The sequence below is a fragment of the Suillus clintonianus genome (genome assembly GCF_016758775.1).
Source record: "Suillus clintonianus strain FC179 chromosome Unknown DEU56scaffold_19, whole genome shotgun sequence".
NCBI classification, from domain to species: domain Eukaryota; kingdom Fungi; phylum Basidiomycota; class Agaricomycetes; order Boletales; family Suillaceae; genus Suillus; species Suillus clintonianus.
This window is the reverse complement of record NW_024539243.1, coordinates 377,531-399,930: the sequence shown is the minus strand read 5'-3', so window position 1 is coordinate 399,930 and position 22,400 is coordinate 377,531. Positions and strand designations below refer to the sequence as shown.

The 22,400-nt window shown below is 47.6% G+C and overlaps 5 protein-coding genes across 5 annotated transcripts; 4 read left to right on the top strand and 1 right to left on the bottom strand.

The window, feature by feature from the left end:
• Positions 1-438: 438 nt before the first annotated feature.
• DEU56DRAFT_790451 (uncharacterized protein) lies at positions 439-682 on the top strand (the record flags this gene model as incomplete). Its single annotated transcript, XM_041352603.1, has 2 exons — positions 439-448; positions 473-682. 2 exons carry the CDS (start codon positions 439-441, stop codon positions 679-681), a joined length of 219 nt encoding a protein of 72 aa, XP_041210868.1.
• Positions 683-3,378: 2,696 nt separating this feature from the next.
• DEU56DRAFT_790426 (uncharacterized protein) lies at positions 3,379-3,902 on the top strand (the record flags this gene model as incomplete). The annotated part of the gene is given in 3 exon segments (XM_041352602.1): positions 3,379-3,553; positions 3,566-3,699; positions 3,728-3,902. 2 exon segments carry the CDS (start codon positions 3,596-3,598, stop codon positions 3,900-3,902), a joined length of 279 nt encoding a protein of 92 aa, XP_041210867.1. The 5' UTR covers positions 3,379-3,553; positions 3,566-3,595.
• Positions 3,903-5,554: 1,652 nt separating this feature from the next.
• DEU56DRAFT_910509 (uncharacterized protein) lies at positions 5,555-6,295 on the top strand (the record flags this gene model as incomplete). The annotated part of the gene is made up of 3 exons (XM_041357180.1): positions 5,555-5,608; positions 5,669-5,907; positions 5,956-6,295. The coding sequence occupies 3 exons, from the start codon at positions 5,555-5,557 to the stop codon at positions 6,293-6,295; spliced, it is 633 nt and encodes a 210-aa protein (XP_041210866.1).
• A 3,637-nt stretch (positions 6,296-9,932) lies between these two features.
• Positions 9,933-12,476, top strand: DEU56DRAFT_935713 (laccase; the record flags this gene model as incomplete). Its single annotated transcript, XM_041358800.1, has 13 exons — positions 9,933-10,027; positions 10,081-10,132; positions 10,179-10,247; positions 10,299-10,429; positions 10,485-10,513; positions 10,566-10,640; positions 10,698-10,725; positions 10,774-11,509; positions 11,559-11,579; positions 11,633-11,781; positions 11,838-11,861; positions 11,910-11,974; positions 12,024-12,476. Coding segments are annotated over 13 exons (1,536 nt in total), but the record flags the coding sequence as incomplete, so codon positions are not given.
• A 1,847-nt stretch (positions 12,477-14,323) lies between these two features.
• DEU56DRAFT_790388 (uncharacterized protein) lies at positions 14,324-21,870 on the bottom strand (the record flags this gene model as incomplete). The annotated part of the gene is made up of 31 exons (XM_041352601.1): positions 14,324-14,372; positions 14,477-14,806; positions 15,019-15,255; positions 15,311-15,565; positions 15,618-15,743; positions 15,793-15,960; positions 16,009-16,118; positions 16,169-16,346; positions 16,396-16,602; positions 16,651-16,799; positions 16,849-16,994; positions 17,043-17,192; positions 17,242-17,460; positions 17,512-17,711; positions 17,762-17,937; positions 17,984-18,103; positions 18,158-18,266; positions 18,319-18,486; positions 18,542-18,546; positions 18,578-18,803; positions 18,851-19,075; positions 19,126-19,428; positions 19,476-19,619; positions 19,668-20,144; positions 20,194-20,341; positions 20,392-20,540; positions 20,601-21,178; positions 21,228-21,374; positions 21,424-21,583; positions 21,632-21,812; positions 21,863-21,870. 31 exons carry the CDS (start codon positions 21,868-21,870, stop codon positions 14,346-14,348), a joined length of 5,826 nt encoding a protein of 1,941 aa, XP_041210864.1. The 3' UTR covers positions 14,324-14,345.
• Positions 21,871-22,400: the final 530 nt, after the last annotated feature.

The following is a 22,400-nucleotide window of genomic DNA, read 5'->3' as shown; positions in this document are numbered from 1 at the left end:
GATATGGGGGTGCAAAGCTAACGCTTCTTCGTTAAGTGCGATCGCCTCCTTGAGGTCTTGACCATTGCCTTGGTGCGCGAAGTTATGATGTTTCGTAGCAAAATATGAGAAGTAAACTGAATTTCTTTGGCAAACTTCCCCTGCGCCCAATACCATCAGCATGTGTGGGAAGTACTTGATCGCTTTGTCGTGATGGACACATCTTGAGAACGGCGTCGGAACAAGTGTCGGAATCACGAACAAATCTTAAAATTACGTTCTTTCATCGAATTTGCGGTGTTCAAGCCCCACATTTTTATGTAAATCTTGTGTAAATCAGTATTTTATTGCCTGATTAAGCACAGGCGTTGTTCCAATCCAATGTCCCTACCCTACGAACAACGCGAGCAGAGCTCGACTCCTGCATGCACAACAACTGCATGGTGCATTTATGATGGCATGTTTTGCCGTTTTCATTCGATTAAGCGTTGAGGGTGTGCGTTGGCAGCTGTATGGCAAGTGTATTATCTTGTTCAAACTTTATCTGACTTTTCTGATGGCCTGCCGACAAAGTATTACCCCCTTCAGCCCTGGGATATCATAGATGTTGCTGAGGCTCGTATTAATAATATTACCATCAAGATTCACAAAATCAAGCTGTACAGTGCAAAGAACCACAAGTCGGGCTTCATGCAGTCATAACAGTGTGTTCGACTCTTCTTTTCGCTCATGTCGTCTCTCAGTGCTGTCTTGATCTAGGGATTGCTTGTATCTCCATCAGATATCAATCACAGTGCTTGTAACTACCGCACCAACTCCACGATGCAAATCAAAAATTCGGCGCTGATCATTTTCGACATCCTTAGAATAGGATAGCCCAATGAGGGAGGCAGAGAGCGAGAAGGTGTGCGTGAAGTGACAAAGAGACAAGGACCAGGTTGGGATATGTACTTGGAGGGAGGTATTGCTAGCCTGGGTAGGTGGATCTCCCCTACTATTTCTAACGGCTGATATCATGCCGACGCAATGAGTCATTGTTGATCTTATGCAAGTGATGACACTATTACTAGAAGGGAAGTCAATCACACGAGGAGATTTATTAGTACTAGAACCTGTATACATCACTTATCATCCCTCGGTCTCATTTCGGTCATCCAAGCGCTGGATGGTGGTATATCTAGCGCGAATATCATCCCACCAAGTTTCCCGCTCCCTCACATTCATCCTCTAACAGTATGACAATAGTCTCAAACAACCCTATTTATTGGCCACTCATCAACTCTTGGCGTAATAGCAGCTATTTTGCAGGTTCGTGAAGAGCAGTCAGATTTCGGCGCTGATTTCTCGATCTGACTATTGTGGTTTTCCAGTTGCCGCTGGTGCTGTAGTGGCGTATGATTGGGGTGAGCATAATGTCATTGGAGAATTGCTGATTTCTCATAAGTATTTCCAGCCCTTACGTTCGGACAAGAGGTATGTTGATGCTATGACCTCAGCAGCCATCTCGCTAAGATTTGCTTGTAGGTCGAACTGATCTGGGTGAGCACAGTTCCACGTCAGAAGAACAATATTGATTTGCGACAGAGGCAACGTTGGTCCCTGATGACCGTTCTCTATCTGACTGTATGTATCTTGCCTATTGTGAAGTTTTGCTGACTTGAAAATATTCTAGGTGCGCTATCTTGGATTTTTATGTGCTTTGTATGTTCAGAAGACTTAGCAATTGGTGTTGTGCTAATCGACCATCTCTCACAACCAGCGTAAACATGCTGTGTATGTCTTCTCGTATTCACCGTGTTTGTATCTTCTGACCAGTGGCATACAGTCAATGTTCCTACGATCTTCTTGACAGATGCAGTGAGTCTTCTGCACCGATGCCTGCTATTCGCATTCAATTAACCGCGACGCCCTGTAGGAGTGAGTGTCATTCTTGACCAGCTTCTTCGTTTACTATCATGACTACTACAGATGTGAGTCTGTTTTTAGTGTGTGATCCACCCAAGGCCCATCACTAACCAGATTTCTCAGGCCAGAATATGTTCTTCGTGTGGGAATTTACGAATTTTGTGGCACTTCCAATGCTGAGTGGTGAGTTGTGCAGTTACAAGACCTATGATGTTGACTTGACCGAAACATGTTGCAGTCATCATGATCACTCGGTTATATGCCATGTATCAACGATCCACAAAAATCCTGATATTTCTCGTCGTTGTGTCCTTGGCTGTCAACATTTTCGACGCAGTGGTCACAATAACAGCAGCGATGGATGCTTTAGGAGGTACACTTAATTATGAATGAAAACCGTGCATGGCGCTCACTGATGAATACAAGAGGGACTCATTCTCTCTGGCAACTATGTGTGCATGATTGGCGGTGGTACGGACAATTCCTCACTTATGGCTTCCATAACTTGGATACTCGGCACTGTCTGGGAGGTCCTCGCGCTGTGTCTCGCAGTCTGGATTGCTGTAAAACACTTCCGTGAACTGCGACAAAATTTGCCAGGAGGGATTATCAGCGACTGTTTCACGGTGTTGATAAAATCCCATGTGCTTTACTTTGCGAGGTGAGCTCATGTTGTGAATATGGTTCCCTTTTCCGCTCAATGATTGAACGTGCTAGTTTTGCTGCCGTGTCTTGCTTCTACCTCGTATATTATTTGTCTCCGACGCTCTTCGCGGTATGTCAATCTTTCACTGACCTCTGCATGCGACCGCAGTTCATCATTTCTATAGGACCTAGCTTCCCTGGAAACTCAGATTTTTCTTGGTTTTGGTCAGATTTTGCTAGTCATACAGTCCTTTGTGCTGGGACCACGCCTCATCCTAGGCATTCGAGAATATGGCGCTCGGCTCGTGGCAGACTCTGATGCAGCAACAGCCATGACCTCAATCGCTTTCCAGGAGCGTGTGCAAATATCGACAGGCAGTGGCGTGTAGCATGGAAATGATCAATGGAGTTAACAGTAATCTGTGGTGCTATGCAGGGAGCAGGAGAATCTGGCATTTTTTCTTGATTTTAAGTTTCGGCGTGGTACTTATTTATTTGGTGTTGCAGCTGAGCGGATTTCAAGGAGATCTAGACATAGGTATTCGCAAGTATTTCGTCGTAATATATATTCAAGCTATTTGTTCCAAAGAACATTGAAAGAGACATGACGGGGCGTCGAGTCAGACAGTCCCGGAATAATCACTATATGGAGGACAAGAAATCAGCGTGGCGTAAATACTAATCTTTGGGTTTGATATTGATGCACGTACATGGGGAGAGGTTGAACATTGTCATTGTCATTGAATATTCGAATGATGGCGTAGTAAGCCTGAGTACTGGCGAAGATATCTGTGATTTATGCAAGCATTGAATATTGATTTCCCACAGCCCAGACCTAGTCCGGACTCAAGAGGCGAGTTATGCCATTTGGCTTGTTCATTTATTTGCGTTCTCATCCAGATCACGCCCCTACCCTACAAAAAGCTAACAACGTCATAATAGATCAAGACATCGGCTCTAAATCGTACCCATTCATGTGATAATAACGTAGGCGAGCACCTCGCAGGCTATACATCCCCCCCGCCGCCTATTCAAAACATCGATACGTACGTCAACTGCGGGCTGCATGATGAAATTAGTGTGGTGCTTTCTGCAATCAGTTTTCGTCAGTCGCCTTAGGCCAACCCTAAGCCCTTACCATTTCTTTTGCATTTATGTTTTCAGACTCAAGTCCCCAGACAGAGTTCCCGAGACGGAGGCTGTTTATTTCATTCGGAAGCCCTGACTCGCGTTTCTTAGTCAGATCCTTGTGCACAGAACTTGCAGTTGTAATTTGCGATGCTGCCAATAGGGAAAGGAGCTGTCGTGCAAGAGCATGGGACGCGAGAAGCAACCACAAAGGTTCCCTCGTATGGGGCTTCTTCGCACGTTGAGAATGTGCGCTCTCCTCTTTGTCAAAGGAAACGGATAGGGGAGGTATGTGTCCCTTGTGGAATTTAGGCTGCTTGATGGGCGTGGCTGCTTTAAAAGCACTCGGATGGAGGAATCTTTGGTGAGGAGATCGCAGGTAGAAAGCCAGTGCAACCTTGTGAAGTGTACACTCTGTTCGCGGAACGAGATAACAGAGCAATGACAAGATGGGGCTGGGTGATGGGTCAGTGGGACGTAAATCAAGGGTGTGTGAAACAAACAAAGCCAGGGTTGTTGAGGTTGAGGTATGTTTCATTAGCCTGGCGACTAACAAACTTTGCAGAAGCTAGATTGAACAGTGTCACGGGGCGACAGGGCAGAGATCAGTGGCGCGCTCGTAGTGCTTTATGGTTTAAACCGACATCCTTCTTGTCCTGCAACCTGCGGTAGTGGTTGCTCCACTATCATGAACAATGAAGTGCACGGGGATACAACTTTTCCTTGAGAGAGGGTCCAGGAAGACGCGAATGTGACTTTTCAAGTACTGTTACCCCATTGTCAATTGTTTGTCAATATAAGGCCAAACAGAAGAACAAATAAGCTATGCCTATTAGCTAGGTAAGGCCTAGGTTGATGCAACACCTGTTCCGACGCAACGTATAAATTTAAGGTGAGTATCATACTAAAGTTCATACCAATAGCCATATTAACGCTTTTGCTAGGGTGCAGTGACAAAATAGAGCTGTGCCCAGCTCGCACGACGGGGTCTATTTTTTTGGCTGCTTTGGAAGTTTCCAATTGCCCCAGAACTCTGGATGGTATCACTCATCTGTCAAGTTCCCAGTGCCACGAACCATACCGCTTGATATGAAGGGCGCCACAGACGCCGGCCATATGCATCTCTGACGTGAACCTGCTTAAGCCTACAGCCCTTCTTCTAATTCCTTCTGCGTTCGCGCATCATCACCGTTAAAACGTCCATGCACCCATCCTTTGTTTTCGAATATGAAATCGTCCTTGACATGCATTGACTGCAGTTGCTTCCTGCTGGCAGGGAGAAACTGGGGAACCTCTCACCCAGCCCATCAAAGCCCACTCCAGCCATATCTTATCGCTGGACTTTTCTTCTGGTACAGTGCTGGCAACTGGTTCATCCTACCTAGGGATGAAACTTCGAAGTACGAAAACGTGGCAGCTATAGGGGAATTCAATTGAGTGCTTAAACCATGTTCGCAGCATTCGGTATTCTCCGTTTGGTGAACTTCTTGCCCTTGCAACATGATGTATCGAAATTTATAATACAGGCACCAAGAAATATAATAAATGTGTTGCAAAGTTCAAGGACCATATTGCGAGGAATTTATTACTCGCGTGGACGCCTGATGGCGCTCGCCTTCTCACAGCGGGTGATCATCAGGATCCGACTATGTGACGGGAGTGGGATTCATCAACCTGGAAGCAGGTTGGTGAACCATATAATCGGGGTTGTACTGGCATCATCTCCGACATTGCCATTCATCCTGCTGGCATGCTTATCGCTTCTGCAGCATATAACGACCCTGTCCATATCTGGCGTCTCTCAGATTGACAAACCGTTGCTATCTTCCAGAGTTCGTATTTGATGGAATGTGTCACTTTCTCCGGCAACCATATACTCACTAGAGGTGGCGACAGGATGATCTCAGAGTGGGAAGTACCCAAGGAGGCTTTCAAGAAACTGACGTCAAAGGTACTTTCCCGTTGATTATCCCGCATTTTACATCTTGCTTATTGTCTTTCAGATGTGAAGGCTCAAGTCTCTGATTCACAGGCAGTTTCCATCCTTGAATCCGACAACGCAAGCCAATACTTCATATGTCAGATCCTCGTTATCAACGCAAATCTTCGCAATGCATGTATCGCGGGGGACTTGTCCACAGCTGACCTGCTACTCACGCAAAATATCAACGCTGATGGCAACAACTACACCTCGTATGCCAATCGCTCATTCGTTATGGAACGCAGACACGACTGGGATAATGCGCTTCAGTATGCAATCAAGGTGCCACCACCAATCTAACATTTTGGCAACATCAGTGGGTTTTACATCAACACAGTGGCGGCGATGTACTTCCGTTATGCCATGCTGTCGCATAGGTGGGAAGTGAAGGAGCCGCTGTTACTCGATGTCCGGGGCAAGGTCGTGTATGTGTTGGATCCGGTTGGCAGTATCACGAAGTTGCATTCCTTCTGCAAAACTGCCCGCGATGCGGGGTATCGCTGGACATGGAGCGATACATGCTGCATCAATAGGAGCAACAATATCGAGTCAATCAACTCTATGTTTGTCTGGTATCATCATTCCGCGCTCACGGTCGTCTACCTGTCGGATGTTCTGCCATCGTCAAAATCTGGTGCACTGGCGAAGAGCGTTTGAAACGCACGCGAATGGACGGTCCAAGAATCCCTTGCTTCCAAAATCATCCTCTTTTATCAGAAGGACTGGACTCTATATCTCCGCGATCGCACTCCCAGCCACAAGGAGTCCGTCGTAATTGTAATTGTGGAGGACGTGACGGACGTAGATCGGCGAACTATTGTGGCCTTCCGCCCCGGGATGAGAAACGCCCGGGAGAAAAGAGTCATCTGATTTCAATAGCTGTCTACCAGCTGACATCACTTCATACGAAGCTTCGCCATGCAAACCGCCATATTCATGCGAAGATGAAATTCAGTTATCGGTCTCCTCGCTGTGCTGTGTTTTTATGTAGTGACGGTACAAGCATGATCATATCCATCAAAGCTCTTACCTTTCCGTAGACATCCGATAGTTCATAATGGCCCACTCGCACCTGTTCCGGGAGAGAGCTTGCATTCATAACACCCTTCCACGAGATCGAAATGTTGAGCAGTACCATCACTTCGCCTTGAGGAAAAGTATCGATGCAGCATCACAGTCAGTCTCTTGTAGTTCACCAGGTATACCGTACATCTCGATGGGATGCTTCTCATATTGGACAAGGAGCTCTGCATACCAATATTCTTATAAATAACAAATAATGGAATAGAGAAACCTTACGATATGGGTCGGAAGAAGGCTCGAATGGTCACCGGGCGATGTTATTGTACCCAAGGAACCTTTTCCGCCGATTCCAGGGACTGTGATAACCCGACCATGTAGCTAGGGAATACGTACACTTCAATGCTAACGTAGCAATGTGGGGTTGTGAGCAACTTACTCGCAATCCACCTATATCCGCGCCAAAATGGAGACGGCCGCGCTAGACGGGCTAGAGTCCTCTCTAGCATGGCTTCAATCGCAGTACGACGAACAGATCTTATCCAGGGGTGATTGTGAGCCTCGCGTCCTCCACATGTAAAGCAAGCTTGGCGTGCGCAGTGTGAGCGCCGTACTACACACGATACATTTTAATGTCCCTGGACGAAATACTAGTCTATAGCTCTCTTTAGCTAGCCTGCACAATCAACGCATTGGAGAACGCCGAGCTCCATGATGATAGGATTAATATTAAAGTAACGCTTCTTGCAGACTCGGGCCTCCCGAGGCCACTTTTTCACCGTGCTGCTTGACTAGCGATGCCGATCATGTGATGCCACCTTGCTGATATGAAATTCAATCGACAGAATTACATCCACTGGGCCTGGACAACCAGTTTAGCTACGCAAAAGTCAACGGTCAGCAGCGTCCATTCTATGTAGGCCTCAGATACTTCGAGACAATGATACATGCCAGTGCTTGCCAGTGGGGATGCGACCTGTGTATGTATTTGCCAACTGCTCGCTTTGTGGAACAAGCGGAAGCTCAACGATCCCGAAAGTCGTAGATACAAAGGTAAAAACCCCAGCGACCAATGTAGATTAGCGTCCGAATCAGACCGCCCTAGTGCCACTGAACCGTGTTATCCACGCTCGCATTCAATGCGTCTCAGGAGTTACACCCTGCAAAACACACTGATAACGAACTGCCTCGATTCGATAATACAAACACAGGGTCGAATTGCCGCACGCTCGGATCTGTGATCTGAAAATTTATCTATCATTTCATCCTCATCAGCATGTGGTAATTGACATTCACGATGGTGATAAAAAAGAACATTCGCTAAAACATTTGACTGGCATGATGGCCGTCAAACATTGCCTGAATATTGTAATACTCACATGAGCTCCCAGTGATCCTAAGTATTTAATCCATGATTAATAACGCTCCCTGATACCCGGAGTGAAGTCGTTCAATACTTAGGCAGGGCTTGCATAGATTCGGCTGCAGTTTGACGGCCGTGCGGTACTTGTATTGTGCAGGATTTGAATGATGGCGGATTTAGGCAGGAGAATACAAAACCAATTCTGATGATTGAGATGTGCAGCGAGCAGAGCGCTGGAAGCAGATTGAAGGTTGTGATTCGTCACCAGTGCACAACTTGAAAGTGTGGGTGAGATAAAAGGTGCCCTGCATTGTGAGGCTGTGGAGAGTCCTCCGTTGAAGAGAACTAGCACCGATTTGGGACGCTGCAATGTGCATCCGATTAGCACGCGAGCGCCCCGGAAATTAGAAAACCCATCAGGGACAAGTGCACTGAGTACTAGGCACCAGTACACAAGTATCAGCGCACCAACAACGAAATTTAGCTCATCTGACACTTGGTGGAGCCTAGTGGAGCTCAGCCCAAGCTCAGCCTGACAAAAATATGTATCTAACTAGGGCAGACAGGTACACCAACTTTATGGATGACTCGGAGCGCTGGGGCACAATATTGATCCATGTGCAAACCACCGGACACACCGCGGCGCACTTCAATAAATACGTCGCATTTATGGTACTTTGAGATTGAAACAAGTCTTCGTCGTGTAATGACTTTGTCAGTATAAAACAAGGATCTGGTTCTTATACACCTCTTGAAGCACCGTCCAGGATACAGTACGAGCTAGCTCAAGAGCAGCATTGCATGAGTTATGTCGTACCCCGGGGGCCGGAACGGTAACCTAACGTTGTAAACACAGGAACCCGACGTATTGAACGACATACTAAATCGAGTTTAGTGCGCCGTCGGCTTGAAGCACAGCCTAGTGCGGTGAAATGGACTCATCGTGCAACTGTCAGTTGACTCAGTGGTCACCAAGCTTTACTGGGCCGTCTTATGTCGGACTTACTGGAAAGCGTCGGCCTGTGTGATATATCGGGTTTAGGCCCGCTGAAAGAGGCTGAAAAGTACCCCTTACTCCAATAGTTGAATTGGTTATTGATTAATGATTTTCTCCATTGCAGCAATATTAATGGTTGGTTGTCAAACTGCCACCAATTGACTGATGCGGTTCTGTGCAAACCGAGTCACCTGACCATCTTGGTGGTTACGCCCTTCCACCAGTTCCCAGTGCTCGCGCTAGCGAGTCTCGACTCTCGACGCCACGTCAGAGCTAACGGTTTCAAGCTGCCACTGATCACACTTTTTGGGGCTTTCAAACTTGAACGTCCACTTCATTTGATGCGCGGTATATGATTTGGTCCACTGGAAGAGCGGGCAGCAAACTGCCAAGGTTTCAAACCTAGCAGTTGACCATAATGTTCATCCCACTGCAGCAGCGCAGCAGATTTTATGATGCAGATCATCGGGTGAATTTTACAGTCGCTTCTCACTGCAACTATCCAATCACGGTGCGTCACCTGTTGTCATGATTTCGGCCGTTTTGATTCAGAGCAACTAACCTGTACGAAATCCTGAACATATCCAATTTCACAATGTGCACTGCTTGTCATTTTGCGCATCCAGAGTGGTCTGTGGCTCTAGCAACGCTCCGGCGCTCCGGCTGTCCATCAACTTAGAATGCTGCCATCACAGGCTTGTCGGCTCGACACAATCGCGCATATAAGAAGTCTGCAGATTTGTCTATTCCGTTAACGGTTACCTTCGAGTTAGACTCCACGTCTGCTGCCGAGGTTCAGCAGCATAGTTTATGTCATCCTGCTCATAATGTTTTTCTACGCTGTCCTCGCTGGCTGTCTTCTTGCCTCATCACGTGCAGCGTCGGTAACTCCAAGATCCAACTCTGAACCACAGCGCTCGCCACCTAGCGCGCCCCCGTCCACCATCCCATCAATCACTGGACTCGCTATCACTAATAGAGTAATCTCGCCCGACGGCTTTACACGGTCGTGAGTTCATGCTTACATGTTTCCCTATGCCTCTTCATCTTCCTCTCGTACAGGGCTACACTTGCAGGAGGGATTTTTCCTGGCCCTCTCATCAAGGCGCAGAAGGTTCGCGCGAGCATTTTATTTACGTCTGAAGCTGAATATTTTGAAGAATGACAACTTTAGCATCAATGTTATGAACCAATTAGATGACAACGACATGCCTTTATTGACGAGCGTAGTAAGTCTTTATTCTGACTGTCACCGCAAGGTCTCTGATACCCCTTCAAAGCATTGGCATGGCATCCGACAAAAACAGACGAACTGGGCCGATGGCACTTCGTTCATCACACAGTGTCCGATCCTTCCAAATCGCTCTTTCCTCCACCAATTTAGTGCACCCAACCAGACTGGAACTTATTGGTTCGTGCTCCCCATTTTCTATGGAGAAGAAATGCTAAGGCATGTCGTACGATAGGTATCACTCACATTATTCCACCCAGTACTGTGAGTGTCCGTACCTTTCTTTGCGACCTTTGCTACACGGCTTTACGTCCAGGCGATGGTCTTAGAGGACCACTTGTCATATATGACCCTGAGGACCCACACAAAGACTTGTATGATGTAGATGACGGTTTGTATTCTTTCTTACTTTCATGTTTAGAACGAACATTGACCAACCTTGGCACAGAGAACACAGTAATCACGCTTTCTGACTGGTACGAGCTGTCAGCCTTTTGCATTCCAAATCTTACAAGTTCTTTCAGGTACCACGATCCTACGACTGTGTTGAACAAAATCATCGGCCCCATCACCTACAACTCCACCCTCATCAATGGTCTAGGGCGCTACCCTGGTGGACCCCAATCACCTCTTTCTGTCATCAATGTCGAGCAGGGCAAGCGTTACCGATTCCGCATAATTGGTCTTTCTTGTGACCCATCATTTAACTTCACTATCGATGGCCATCCTATGACGATCATCGAAGCTGATGGCATCGAAACTGTTCCTGAGACTGTGGATTTGCTTCCAGTGTACGCTGGCCAACGCTACTCTGTCGTCGTCCACGCGAACCAGTCGGTAGATAATTACTGGGTTCGCGCATCAACCAACTTTCCAAACCAAACGTTTGTAGGTGGCTTGAACCAAGCTATCCTTAGGTACAAGGGTGCACCCGATGAAGATCCTACGAGTTCTGGTGGACCCTACGTCTTGCCATTCAACGAAGCAAAGCTTGCATCTTTGTCGAACACCCCGGCCCCGGGTTTCCCTGAGATTGGCAAAGCAGATGTCAATATAAATTTAGTTGCCGGTAACGTGAACGGCCTCTTCACGATCAACGAACATACATACCATAATCCTCCGATACCGGTTCTGTTGCAAATGCTCAGCGGGGCTCAACATCCCGCGGATTTGCTGCCGAACGGAAGCGTATACGAGCTTCCCCCGAACAAGGTAGTGGAAATTACCATCCCCGAAACAGGTGCAGCTCCTGGTGGTCCAGTAAGTACGTCCTGGCATATTTCACTCCTGTTACTCAGCATCATTCTAGCATCCTATGCACCTTCACGGAGTGCGTCGTCCTTTCGTTTTCTGTGTCATTCCCTGTTCTAATGCAGCTGACAGCACAATTTTGCCGTTGTGAGAGTTGCGGGCAATAGTACACCAAACTTCGTCAATCCAATCTGGAGAGACACCGTAAGTATGGGATTGCCAGGGGATAACGTTACTTTCCGTTTCGTCACGGACAATGCTGGACCATGGTTCTTCCATTGGTAAGCATACATTCTCGTTACATTCCATGATACACCTCTCATGACGTGTTTGCCAGCCATATTGACTTCCATTTGAACAAGTATGTATGCAGTAATAATATTTGAGTCATACACTGACTTCTCCCTAGCGGCTTCGCGGCGGTCATGGCTGAAGCCCGGAATCAACTTCCCGCCGTCAGCGCGAGTATTCCAGGTATGGGTACCTTGCTAGTTGTCTTCAGTAAGCTAACTGAACTCTCCAGACACTTGGGCCGCGTTATGTCCTGCAACCCTGGATTCTAACAATACATCCACATCCACATAATTGTGCGCTATAATCGAGCATTCAAGCTCTTCTCCGACCGTTTCTGCGCGGTATAGGCTATCCTCTTCTAATTGCCACCACTGGTCTTCAAAAGTTTGCATCTACGCATCTCTGCTTCACATCATAATGATCTGTTGTCGAGCGTTTTATTTGCTTTCTCTTCACTCAATAACTTATCTGTGTAGATTATCGGGGCGGGGGCATATAATACGACTATATAGTAACATGTGCTGTACTGTCTCTAGAGGATAATGCATTGTCCTATCATGACCGTTTCCGCTCATCGTTGGACGGAGCATTCAGACTGGTGCCTACGGCAGTGTGTTCATGAGAGGCTACCAGTGCAGCACAGCCACAGCATGTCCAACAAGTCTAAGGTTGCTACGGAAGCTGGCTTTGCTGTTGGCAAGCTGACAACCGCGCTACCCCAGTGGCGGTGACTCACTAGCCGTTGGGCATGGTTCCGACGGGTGCGTATAGCATGCGCTTTTCAAGTTGACAACACGAGCGCTTCTCGCTTCGCGAACTGCAGACTGGGCTGATGATCTGCCTTACATCGCCGTGTCGCGCAAGTCAAGTGGAGGCGTGGTCCAGCCCAGGAAGTTAATTTGTGGTCGCGCAGCACCGGCACATGTTAATGGTAATTGGGTTAGGTTGACAATGGTCGCTGTGATGTGAAAGATCGCTTGAAATGTTGCGATACTCACCTAGTCTCGGTGATCCAAGGATCAGTGGGACTATTGACTATTGATTTCATGGCACATCTGGCGAAGCGTTCGGTGTTCACCAGTGCACTCACGTATGTAACGATGACCACTCAAATACTTACTCAACTATAGGGTCAATCAAGATCAGAAATGCAGCTTGTGGGTGTTGGGAGGAAAGAGTATGCTCCAGCAACCGCTATCCCAGTTTCGTGCAAGTCGTCTTTTTCAAGTGATCGCATGCGGTTTGCATCATGCCATCATTTGCGGCCCACAGACACAAGCAAATACATGCTACGCCTACAACGACAACCGGTCAACAGCTCAGCAGGGCTCGCATACCTTAGGCTGCGGTGAGAGCCCGCCGGGGTAGTACGTGGACTTGATGGCCGTGTCATAAATGCGATGCTTTGGTGTTGCCCCCGTCGGTCTATATCGAAAATGGATTGTTCCGTCCTCATTAGCATGCATCAATTGATATCCACGATGGAGATAGTACATGGTGTTGAGGATTGGGGCCGATGATCCCATGATTGTTCATGGCATCCCCGAACACCCACAGTGACAATCGATCAACAACTCAACGCAGGACTCGACTGCGGTAAGGATTGAGGGCCTTCTGGGGTCAGTAGAATTGACGACTGTGTTGCACCGCCATTTGTATGGTGTAGGATTGTGATGACTGCGGCAAAGCTGAGATGAGCGACGAGCAGCATTGGAAGGAAGACAGTGATGATATTACAGTATGCTAGATGTATCTCAGTTTCGAGAGAGATAACCAAGGTGAATAGACGTACACGAGCTGTGACCGTTCGGACAGGTAGCTTAGTGATCTAGTGGAGTAGCTTTTCAGCAAGATATTCTTGATCCGGCCATCCCGGATAGACCCTCTTTGCGGCGCCGATGTTATCTGAAGAGCTAGCCAGATTCGAGCGCCGGGAAGTACCAACTACATTATCATGATTGGACGCGAGGGGATACGTATTCTGTGGAGTTACAGGTTGGACCCATGTACAGATATGTCAGGGAGAAGTTATACTCTGTTGAGGAATTCGCCGCCCGCAGCCCAAGTTGATGAAGGTGTGTGAATCAGAACGGCGCCTCATGTCTTGGGCGTCTATGGAAACACGAGGTAGGCTAATGCAGTAAAGAGCGTAAAACGCACGGTACAAGCAAATTGTACCGATGGAATAGTACTTGCCACTGGTTCACCGAACGGAACGACGAAGCTGTGGAACATAAAAACCTGGCAGTTGCTAGGAAATCCGTAAGTGCAGTGCCGAAGTCCTCCGCGTTTGGTACTAGAAATGTTATAGTTCTATGTATTATCTTTTGAAGACCATGGTTGTGATTTGTATACATTGTCAAGGTACAAACCAAAACCCTGGACTTCAAAAGTTATACGCCTACGCAGATACCCGTTCAAAGGTGTTGAGCTATCCATCAGGAAGAACCCCAAGCCTTGAAACGCGGATCAAGGTAAGAGCGTAGACTAGCTTTTTTTACATTTATATCTCTAAATTCGATGCTATCCATTGACTCTTGAGTAGCATTTGCTACTTGTACGGTATACCTGCAAACGCCTCAAGTCTCAGAGGGATCGTACCGAGTATGCTTCCGACTCACCATTTTGTATCTGAGCAAACCACATAAGTATGTCTAATAATCGCAAGCAAGAATCACGCACCCGTTGAAACTCATCGTAAGCTGTGCTCCTCACGTTTTCATGAGCATTGCGGATGATTCCCATCATCCATTCGGCAGCTTGACGCTCATTCAACCCGAGCGCAAAACGATCCTTGAGGCGCTTGATGGTGGATTCACCCTTGAACGACGGGAGACCGGTTCCCAGCATGAGCTGGACTGTACTGACGAGCTGATCTGCATGAGGTCGGATAGCGAGAAAAGCCTTCACCGTGAGATGCTGGAATTGTTCGTAACCTTGAGAATATCTGCCACCCATTAGAACCACCATCTCATGGGTTAACTTGAAGGAGCTCGGTTCAAATTTGACTCCCTGCGAAATATAGTCAGAGAACTGCTTCAGGTATCGACATTCGACGATGGGGCTTACTCCAGGACGTGGATACATGACAAAAACGAAGTAAGTAAACATTTAACGATCATGAAAGGAATGACTTATCTATATCAAATAGGAATCCAAAGTCTGAGATCAAGTTCAATACCAGTTGATGTATTATCAGACAGCCAAAACTTACCGATATGCACGATATGCCCTTCGCCGTCGATCATAATGTTTCCATTGTGACGGTCCTTGATTTGTAGGATATAGCAAGCAACAGAATAAGCGGCCATAGACTGGATGAAATTAAGGCAAGCACGCTGGAACGCAACGGTCTCTTCTCTGCCGTATTTCGAAATAAAGAAGTCAAGCAGGTCGTTTACTGTGGCTCTTCCCATCTCATCTCGAGATGTGGCATTTGGCACCACGTCAATTACACCACACTATGATGCACATTGAGTGTGGTTCCAGTGTCAATGAAAATGAGAACGTGCTCACTCCAGCGGCAGTTGCGGTAACCCTGTAAGGGAAGAGATAGAGGGTCAACCCGATACCGGTGAAGATGTTTTTGAACATCGCGATGACTTGTAAGGCCAGCACATCTTGTCGACAGTCGTCGCCAACTTTGAAGATAGCCTGTTGCCAAACGTCGTATTCCTCACGTTTCTCGAGTGCACCATCCAAAAGAGACTCTGGATCGGAATCAATAATAACGCGCTCCTTCTTCACTTTAAAAGTAGCCATGAACGGCGCCTATGGTGAAGTTGTGTTAAGCAACAAATAAGCGACAGAATGATGTACGCACCTTGGCGTGGCTTTGAAGTGGTCGACCGGACTTTTTATCAATGTCAATAACAATGCCGTCTGGGTTACTGGGAAGGTAGACTCCAACATCAACAACTATCTTGGCCATCTCTTCGTCAATTTTTGCCTGTAAAAATACGTCAAGTTACGTGCGGGAAGGATCTTCGAGGTCTCACCTCTTTCTCAGGTTTCGACTTTTTGATGAAGGGCTTCAATTTACCAGAAATCGATGTTACCTCGTTGAAGAATCCGAACTCCCGATCATGAAAGGATCGGGCATCACCAGACAGTGAATCGACCACCATATCAGTCATCCGATCTAGAGCAGGTTTCATGGGATCCTCCTGATCCGGCGTCAGCAGAGCAGAAATGAAAACATACGTCAAACTCACGATCTCAGCAGCATCATCCTTATAGCAATTGGCCTTCATGTTCCATATGATTTGGTGGCAGAAGAGCTGAGACACATTTGCAGTTTCAAAGATGAACTGTGCGATATATCCTAAAGTCTGCATTCAAAAACTATAGCAGCAACAGGCTACAGATACACACCAAGGTCATCAAATCGAAGAGCCTGGACGACTTGAGGAACGAAAAAGAATGTCAGATCGACAGGATGTTGCTTGAGAACTCGATGGGCATATTGCAATAAAAGTGGATCGTTGCCGTGTCGTCGTTCGAAGAAAGTAACAGCGATCACAGGGGTAACAGGCGCCCATAGGATGATATACTGACAAAACGTGAACTCTCGAGTCACAACATGGTAGATCAGAAATCACCTTCAGCTCTCGTCTCTGTCCACCCCGGAAGCGATCCCCGATCAAAAATCGGAGAGCCTCTGGAGTGTCGACTACCTGGCTAGTATTGGAACGAACCAGATTCTCAACCTCAGCATGAGCTGCTGGGCTTTTGAAACGCTCGGTCAGATAGACCGCTATGGCTGGGTCTACCTCCCACACTGTTCGGACTACGCCAGGCCAAGTCGACTGTCGAAACTACATGAGTCACCATTACAGAATTATCAAATTTCTCACCTCAAGGGTACTGCGCTCCAGCAGGCCATGAGGGTCACTGCCTCGTTTCGCTTCGTTGCTTGGATTGGCCCAGACCGAAAGCCTGAATATCTCATTCTCTATCAGAAGCCGGAGCGGTTGGTTGATGTTCTTGAGGCGCGTGACATAGACTACAACTGATCAGCTCAACGCGAGGAAGAGAACGCCCGCTGTGCTCGCGGGAGGCCTTCGACGCAGACTGATGGGGAGCAAGACTCGAAAGAGACGACAGATTCCTGATTGAATCACCCTGGAGATGCACATGAAATTCGGACAGGACTTTGATGTCAGCATCAACCTGCACTCGATTGGCTCCAAAAGACCACCTATGCAGCATTAGCATCACTGACACTGAATTTGGGAAATATACTAACTGTGGGCGAACAGCAAACCACGAATATGCCGTGCAATACAAACTTTCGCGCAGCATACATTCACAGACAGCGTCCAGATGAGAGCTCTTTAACGTCTCCAGTCCGAAAAGAAGGAACATGTAGCGTAGCTCTCGGGCCAGCGGATGGGTGCTGGACGAATCGTTAACATGGCTTTGAACGGTTAACCTGATGAAGTCACCTGAACAACTTGTGAGCTCGCGCAGATCGCAAAACCAGTCCCTGGATGAGAAACATCACAGTTGGGCGCCAATATCTAGCTGCTTGTAATCGACTAAATAACATCTGTAGGACTAAGGTATGCGGCATGAGCAATCGACGAGCATGAGTTGTCGCTCGATCGATTTCGTCCTTGTCGGTTGGACTGTAACTGATGGGATGGTAGAATGGATCAACACAGCTGTAGATCGTTAATCCCTCGGCAATTCAGAAGGTACAGAATGTGACAAACTTCGATGATGCCGAGAAAACGCCCTTTCGTTCCTTCACAGTTCCAAACCAAGACGTGAGCACTTCACACATAATGGCCACTTCCATGTTAGGTCGCTCCGCAATGACCCACGTCCACGTCTCAATACCCACAGCGACCGCAGAGGGCGTGAAAACCTCGAACGGCAGAGCGACGAGGAAGTGGACTAAGGTGTAATCGCGCTGCAAATTGTCAGGATGGATGTCATAAGTATATAAAAGCCAAGTCTCACCTTCTCCAATGATATGAGAATCGCTGCACAGCGGAACAATAGACGCTTCAGATCTTGAACAGTTAAAGAACTGCGTTTATTCCGAATATCATTCATCGTATCGGCCATCTTATCCTTGAAAGGCTGGACACCAATGCATTGCATTTGAGGAGCTACTTTATCCAACGAATCTTGATCTTGCAAACGTTAAAGCACCCAAAGGTTTAAGGTCAATTAACTTACTTTTACGAGCGGCGAGTCGCAAACCAGCAACCTCCCCTGAAAAATAGCATTTGCTCGCAAGTTGACTGGCAAGAGCGCGGGCACGATCAGACTTCCAATTTGATAAGCTACATAAAGAGGCTGCGATATACCAAGATTTGAATACTTATGTGAAATTTAAGATCAAAGACTTACAAAGTTGTCGGTGCACAGGACCAAAGGCCTTGGCAAATGTTATTGCAACAGAAGCCCCTAACTCAGCTGCGTCCGCACCGATCAGCGGCTGCGTAGCTGCGAGATATTTCTGTACCAGAATTAAAAGGAAAAGAACTACAAATGTCAACGATAAAGCGAACCTGAAGTGTCGACTGGAGCTCAATGGGAGCCCGACCGAGTGCAAGTTCAAGCCACGTGTTGGCATTGCGCTGCATTTGTCCAAGGATATCATTTCGCACTTTATAGTCGTCTGTGAGCTGCAGCGTGATACCGGTGCACTCAGAGTGGAACTCGTACACCGGGTTGTACTGTAATCAAATTCTAACGTTAGCTACGCGATTGATAGAATCACAGTTCTGTCACCTCGTCTATAAACTCGGTCTCGCATGCGTGCGTGACGCAGAAGAGTAAGGCACTCAAGGATTGCATACACCAGTGGTGGATCGCACATGAGAGAAGGGAATGACGTGATCAGGTTGTATAGGAATTTGTTTGCAATGGCCCGAGCACGAGTTATGCGATGAGTGCTGGCTACAAGCAACTTGCGAAGTTCCTCCGATAGGTGGACCGGTAGTGCCTGTTCTAAAGCTTGGGAATTCATCTCCCCAACGCATCTACGAATCACCTGTTGAGGATTCAGTTCAGCGTACCATATGCGAAGATAAATATTACCTTATCAGCTACGGACTCCATGCATACACTAATATTACTCTGTCGATTCAGGCTGCCATTCGTGAAATATGACACCAATGACAACGGGAGACCAGCAGCAGATCGCATACTCTCAACGTCGTGCATCATCAACAAGAAAATTACCTGTCCTGGGGACAACGAGCGTATCTCGCTCGCGCGATGTGGAATATGGCGTGTAAGGAACGATTGATGCTTTGAGATTACCTGTCAAAAATCATTAAGTAGCCTCCCTATCCAAACAACCCAGCACTAACAGACTGCGCATATTCATGCCGGATGACAGTGCTATACTCGATTTCGCTCGCTGCGTCATGAGCATTTTCGAGCACAAGAGTTGGCGTCTTTGTTGCAATTTTCAATAGCGCAGGTGTGAGCCACGTCATCGCGCCCCTCTCTTCGTCAGAGGTGAAGTGGAAGAGGACGCAGAGAAACCACATATTCCGGAAGAGGCCAGTGAGCTCTTGCGAAGCAGTCAGGTGTGGAGAGTAATCCGCATGGGTAAGAAGTGCTTCAATCGGCAACAGTAGAGAGGCCAGTTGCTCGATCATCTCTTCCGTCTGAAACGAACGTTCAGCACAAATATACAATGTGTGAGCAAACTCACTTTGACATGTCGGTCAGACGTCGCTACATTCTGAATAGCAACGCCTTTGTCCCCGAAGAGAGTGAGTAGCTCAACCAGGTATACGTCATACAAATCTGGTCTTTGGTTTAGCTCTCGCGCAAGCCTCGTCTGTGCGGCCAACAACTGCTATCCATCAGCACGCATACCGCTGACACATAATTCGATTCATACCATGTTATTTGAGAATCTCGGGTCCTCCATGTTCGTAGCGCGATTGATGAGCGAAAATGCATGCGCAACGTCTATAAACGACTCTTCGGGAGCTACAAGCGCAAGGTCGACAAGGTTATATGCAATCGCTGCCTCGAGAGTCGGCTCCGAAGTCCGTAAGCGCTGCAACAACATTGAGATTGTCAACTTAGTGACCTCCTCCTGGCCCGCGATATGAAACTCGAGTGCAAGGCGCGTTACAACGGAGATAGTCGTGATCCCAATGAGCCGCTTCTCTTCGTCTGAGCAGCCGTGTAGGCCTGTTTCATCGCTCTGGAAGGTAATATTATCATCTGGAGAGGTGATTGAGGAGGTGTAGAGGGGGTTGGAAAGTAGTTGGTTGGAAGAGGATGATTCGGATATTTCTTTGGAGGTCGCAGCGATATAATTAAGTAGAGAGTACATATTAGACATGATAGAGTCGTCACCAGGTGACAGCTGGGAAGGCTTGAGGTGTATTGACAGAACCAAGTAAGAAAAGACATACTTTGATGCAAAGCGCAAGGCATTTGGCAGCCGCTGTCAGAGGTGGGGGTGCACGCTTCTCCGCGTTGAATGCAAACTCGAATATGGAAAGAGGAGAAGTGACGAAGCGGCGGAGATGTGTTGCAAACGACGGAGCGATCTCCGGGAAGCTGCAAAGGATAAGTCAAGGAAGTGCTGCGCGTGTCCTAGCCTGACTAACCTTCGCACAAGCACCGTAGTAGCCTTGAGCGCCGATTCCTGAACAAGATTGTCCAGGATGGGTGCACTGTCACTTAATAGCTCTATCAGACGAGTGTGCAGATTATCATCCAGCTTTCGAAGCGCAATTGAGCAGATGGATGCTAGTTTCTATTCATGAACAATGGGGTCAGACAACACTTGGCCAATCTAAGGAAGAAAAATGCGTACCAGGCTCTCGGACATGGTTTCCCATACATACGTATCAGTAGGAGGTTCGGTTTCCATACCCTCAATCTGCTCCAGCAGATCACTAAAGCATTGCAGGGCGTCCTTGATGGTATCCCTCAATGAGTCCTTCGTCTCCTCATCGTTCTCTAATCCTAAATCCTTTGCAGGACATTTCATGAGATTCACCCACGCTTTATTCGCCGCCGCCGCTTCGTGCACCTGGCCCTTGTGCACCAGAGGAGTACTCGCGAGGGCTTGCGCAAGCACAGTCCATTGCATCTCCATGACACAGCATACGATGAAGTATCCGGTCAGTGGGCGTCCAAATGCGATGTATCGAGAGAGGAAAGTGTGGCAGAAGGTGATAGAGGTAACGTCGGCGTCAGGATCAGAGTCAGCTTCTTGATGGATGTCAAGCAGGAGACGGGTGATTCGTTCAAGGACAGGAGTCGCGACAAGGGATTGGAGCGAGTCAGAAAGAAGGCACCACTGAGAGGCGGTCCACGGGTAAAGAGTGGAAGTGATGGCACGGTACAGTCCGTGAACAGAAGGTGTGAGGTATGTGAACACATCAATGGCTATGGAGATGTCAGAATGCCTACGCTGGAGGCTAAATGAAGACCTTACAGTTGGACTCCTTGAGGTTTGCAACAATGTCAGTGATGAAAGTGATGATAGAGGTGATGGCGCTGTCTGCGTAATCTGGGTGTGCGCTGCAGATACGTAAAAGGGCAGAAACGGTAGAAAAGACCAGCTGGTCAGGAAGGGCCCACTCTGTTGGACGGTCATGGACACCAACCATAGCATACGAGAGATGACATACCATCCCATGAAAGACATCGGTCAAAGTCTATGCGTGGCACATCGCGCAAAAGATCCGTTAGGACTGGAATGAGGGTGTCGACATGCTTCGCGATATGTTCCTCCGGAAAGTTCGCGACAAGTTCGCCGAACGCAATGTTACAGTGGGCCCTGGCCTCAGACTGCACCCTCAGAACAAGTCAAGGTACGATTGTTGAGCAAGCACGTACCATAAATGCACGAGGTTCAACATCCCGTCCCACAAAGTCACCATTGGGTGGACTGCGTTCCTCGTCTGCCAGCTGGGCCTTGGATTGAATGAGGTCACGAGTAGTGAGGAGGTCCTCTTCTGTTTCCGCTTCAAGGGTAGCAATGTCCGACAGAATCCGCTGGCGGATGTTCAACTCCAGGCTACCATAGCATTGTCGGATGAGGCATGAACGTAAACTTGAGTGACGCACCAGTCCATCGTTCTCGTGCAACAGTTGGAGGTGACTACCGTTAACTTAAGTTTAGTTACAACTCAACTTGATCTAAATTAATTGCAACATGCGCGAATTAGAGTCCGGACTATTTTCTCGTTTCCGCAGTGATAATCATCCTCCGTATCTGCATGGCTGCCTGGGTTATGCTCGCCAATCACAATGTTAGTTGACACGTGAAAAGACCACGATCCTAGCATTCTATTCTGCGTATCTGCCCAACCAATGATTTCTCTCGTCAACTTCAAGTTGCAGCGGGCGGAATTTCACCATCTGTTTCAAGATCTCAAAGCTGCACAAGGAAACTCAAGTGCCAGCGGTCATATTTAACATACGAAGCGCTGTGGCACGCCTCTGTCATGGACTCATAGTCGACACTCGCGCACTGCGTTAAAATGTCTAGTCACTTCCCTATCATTTCTTGCAACCCTTCATCCTCTAGAATTCTTCGTGACACTTTGCTTTGAGCGCGAATCCTAGACCCATAAAAGAAAAGAACCTGCAGTTGTTAATAACA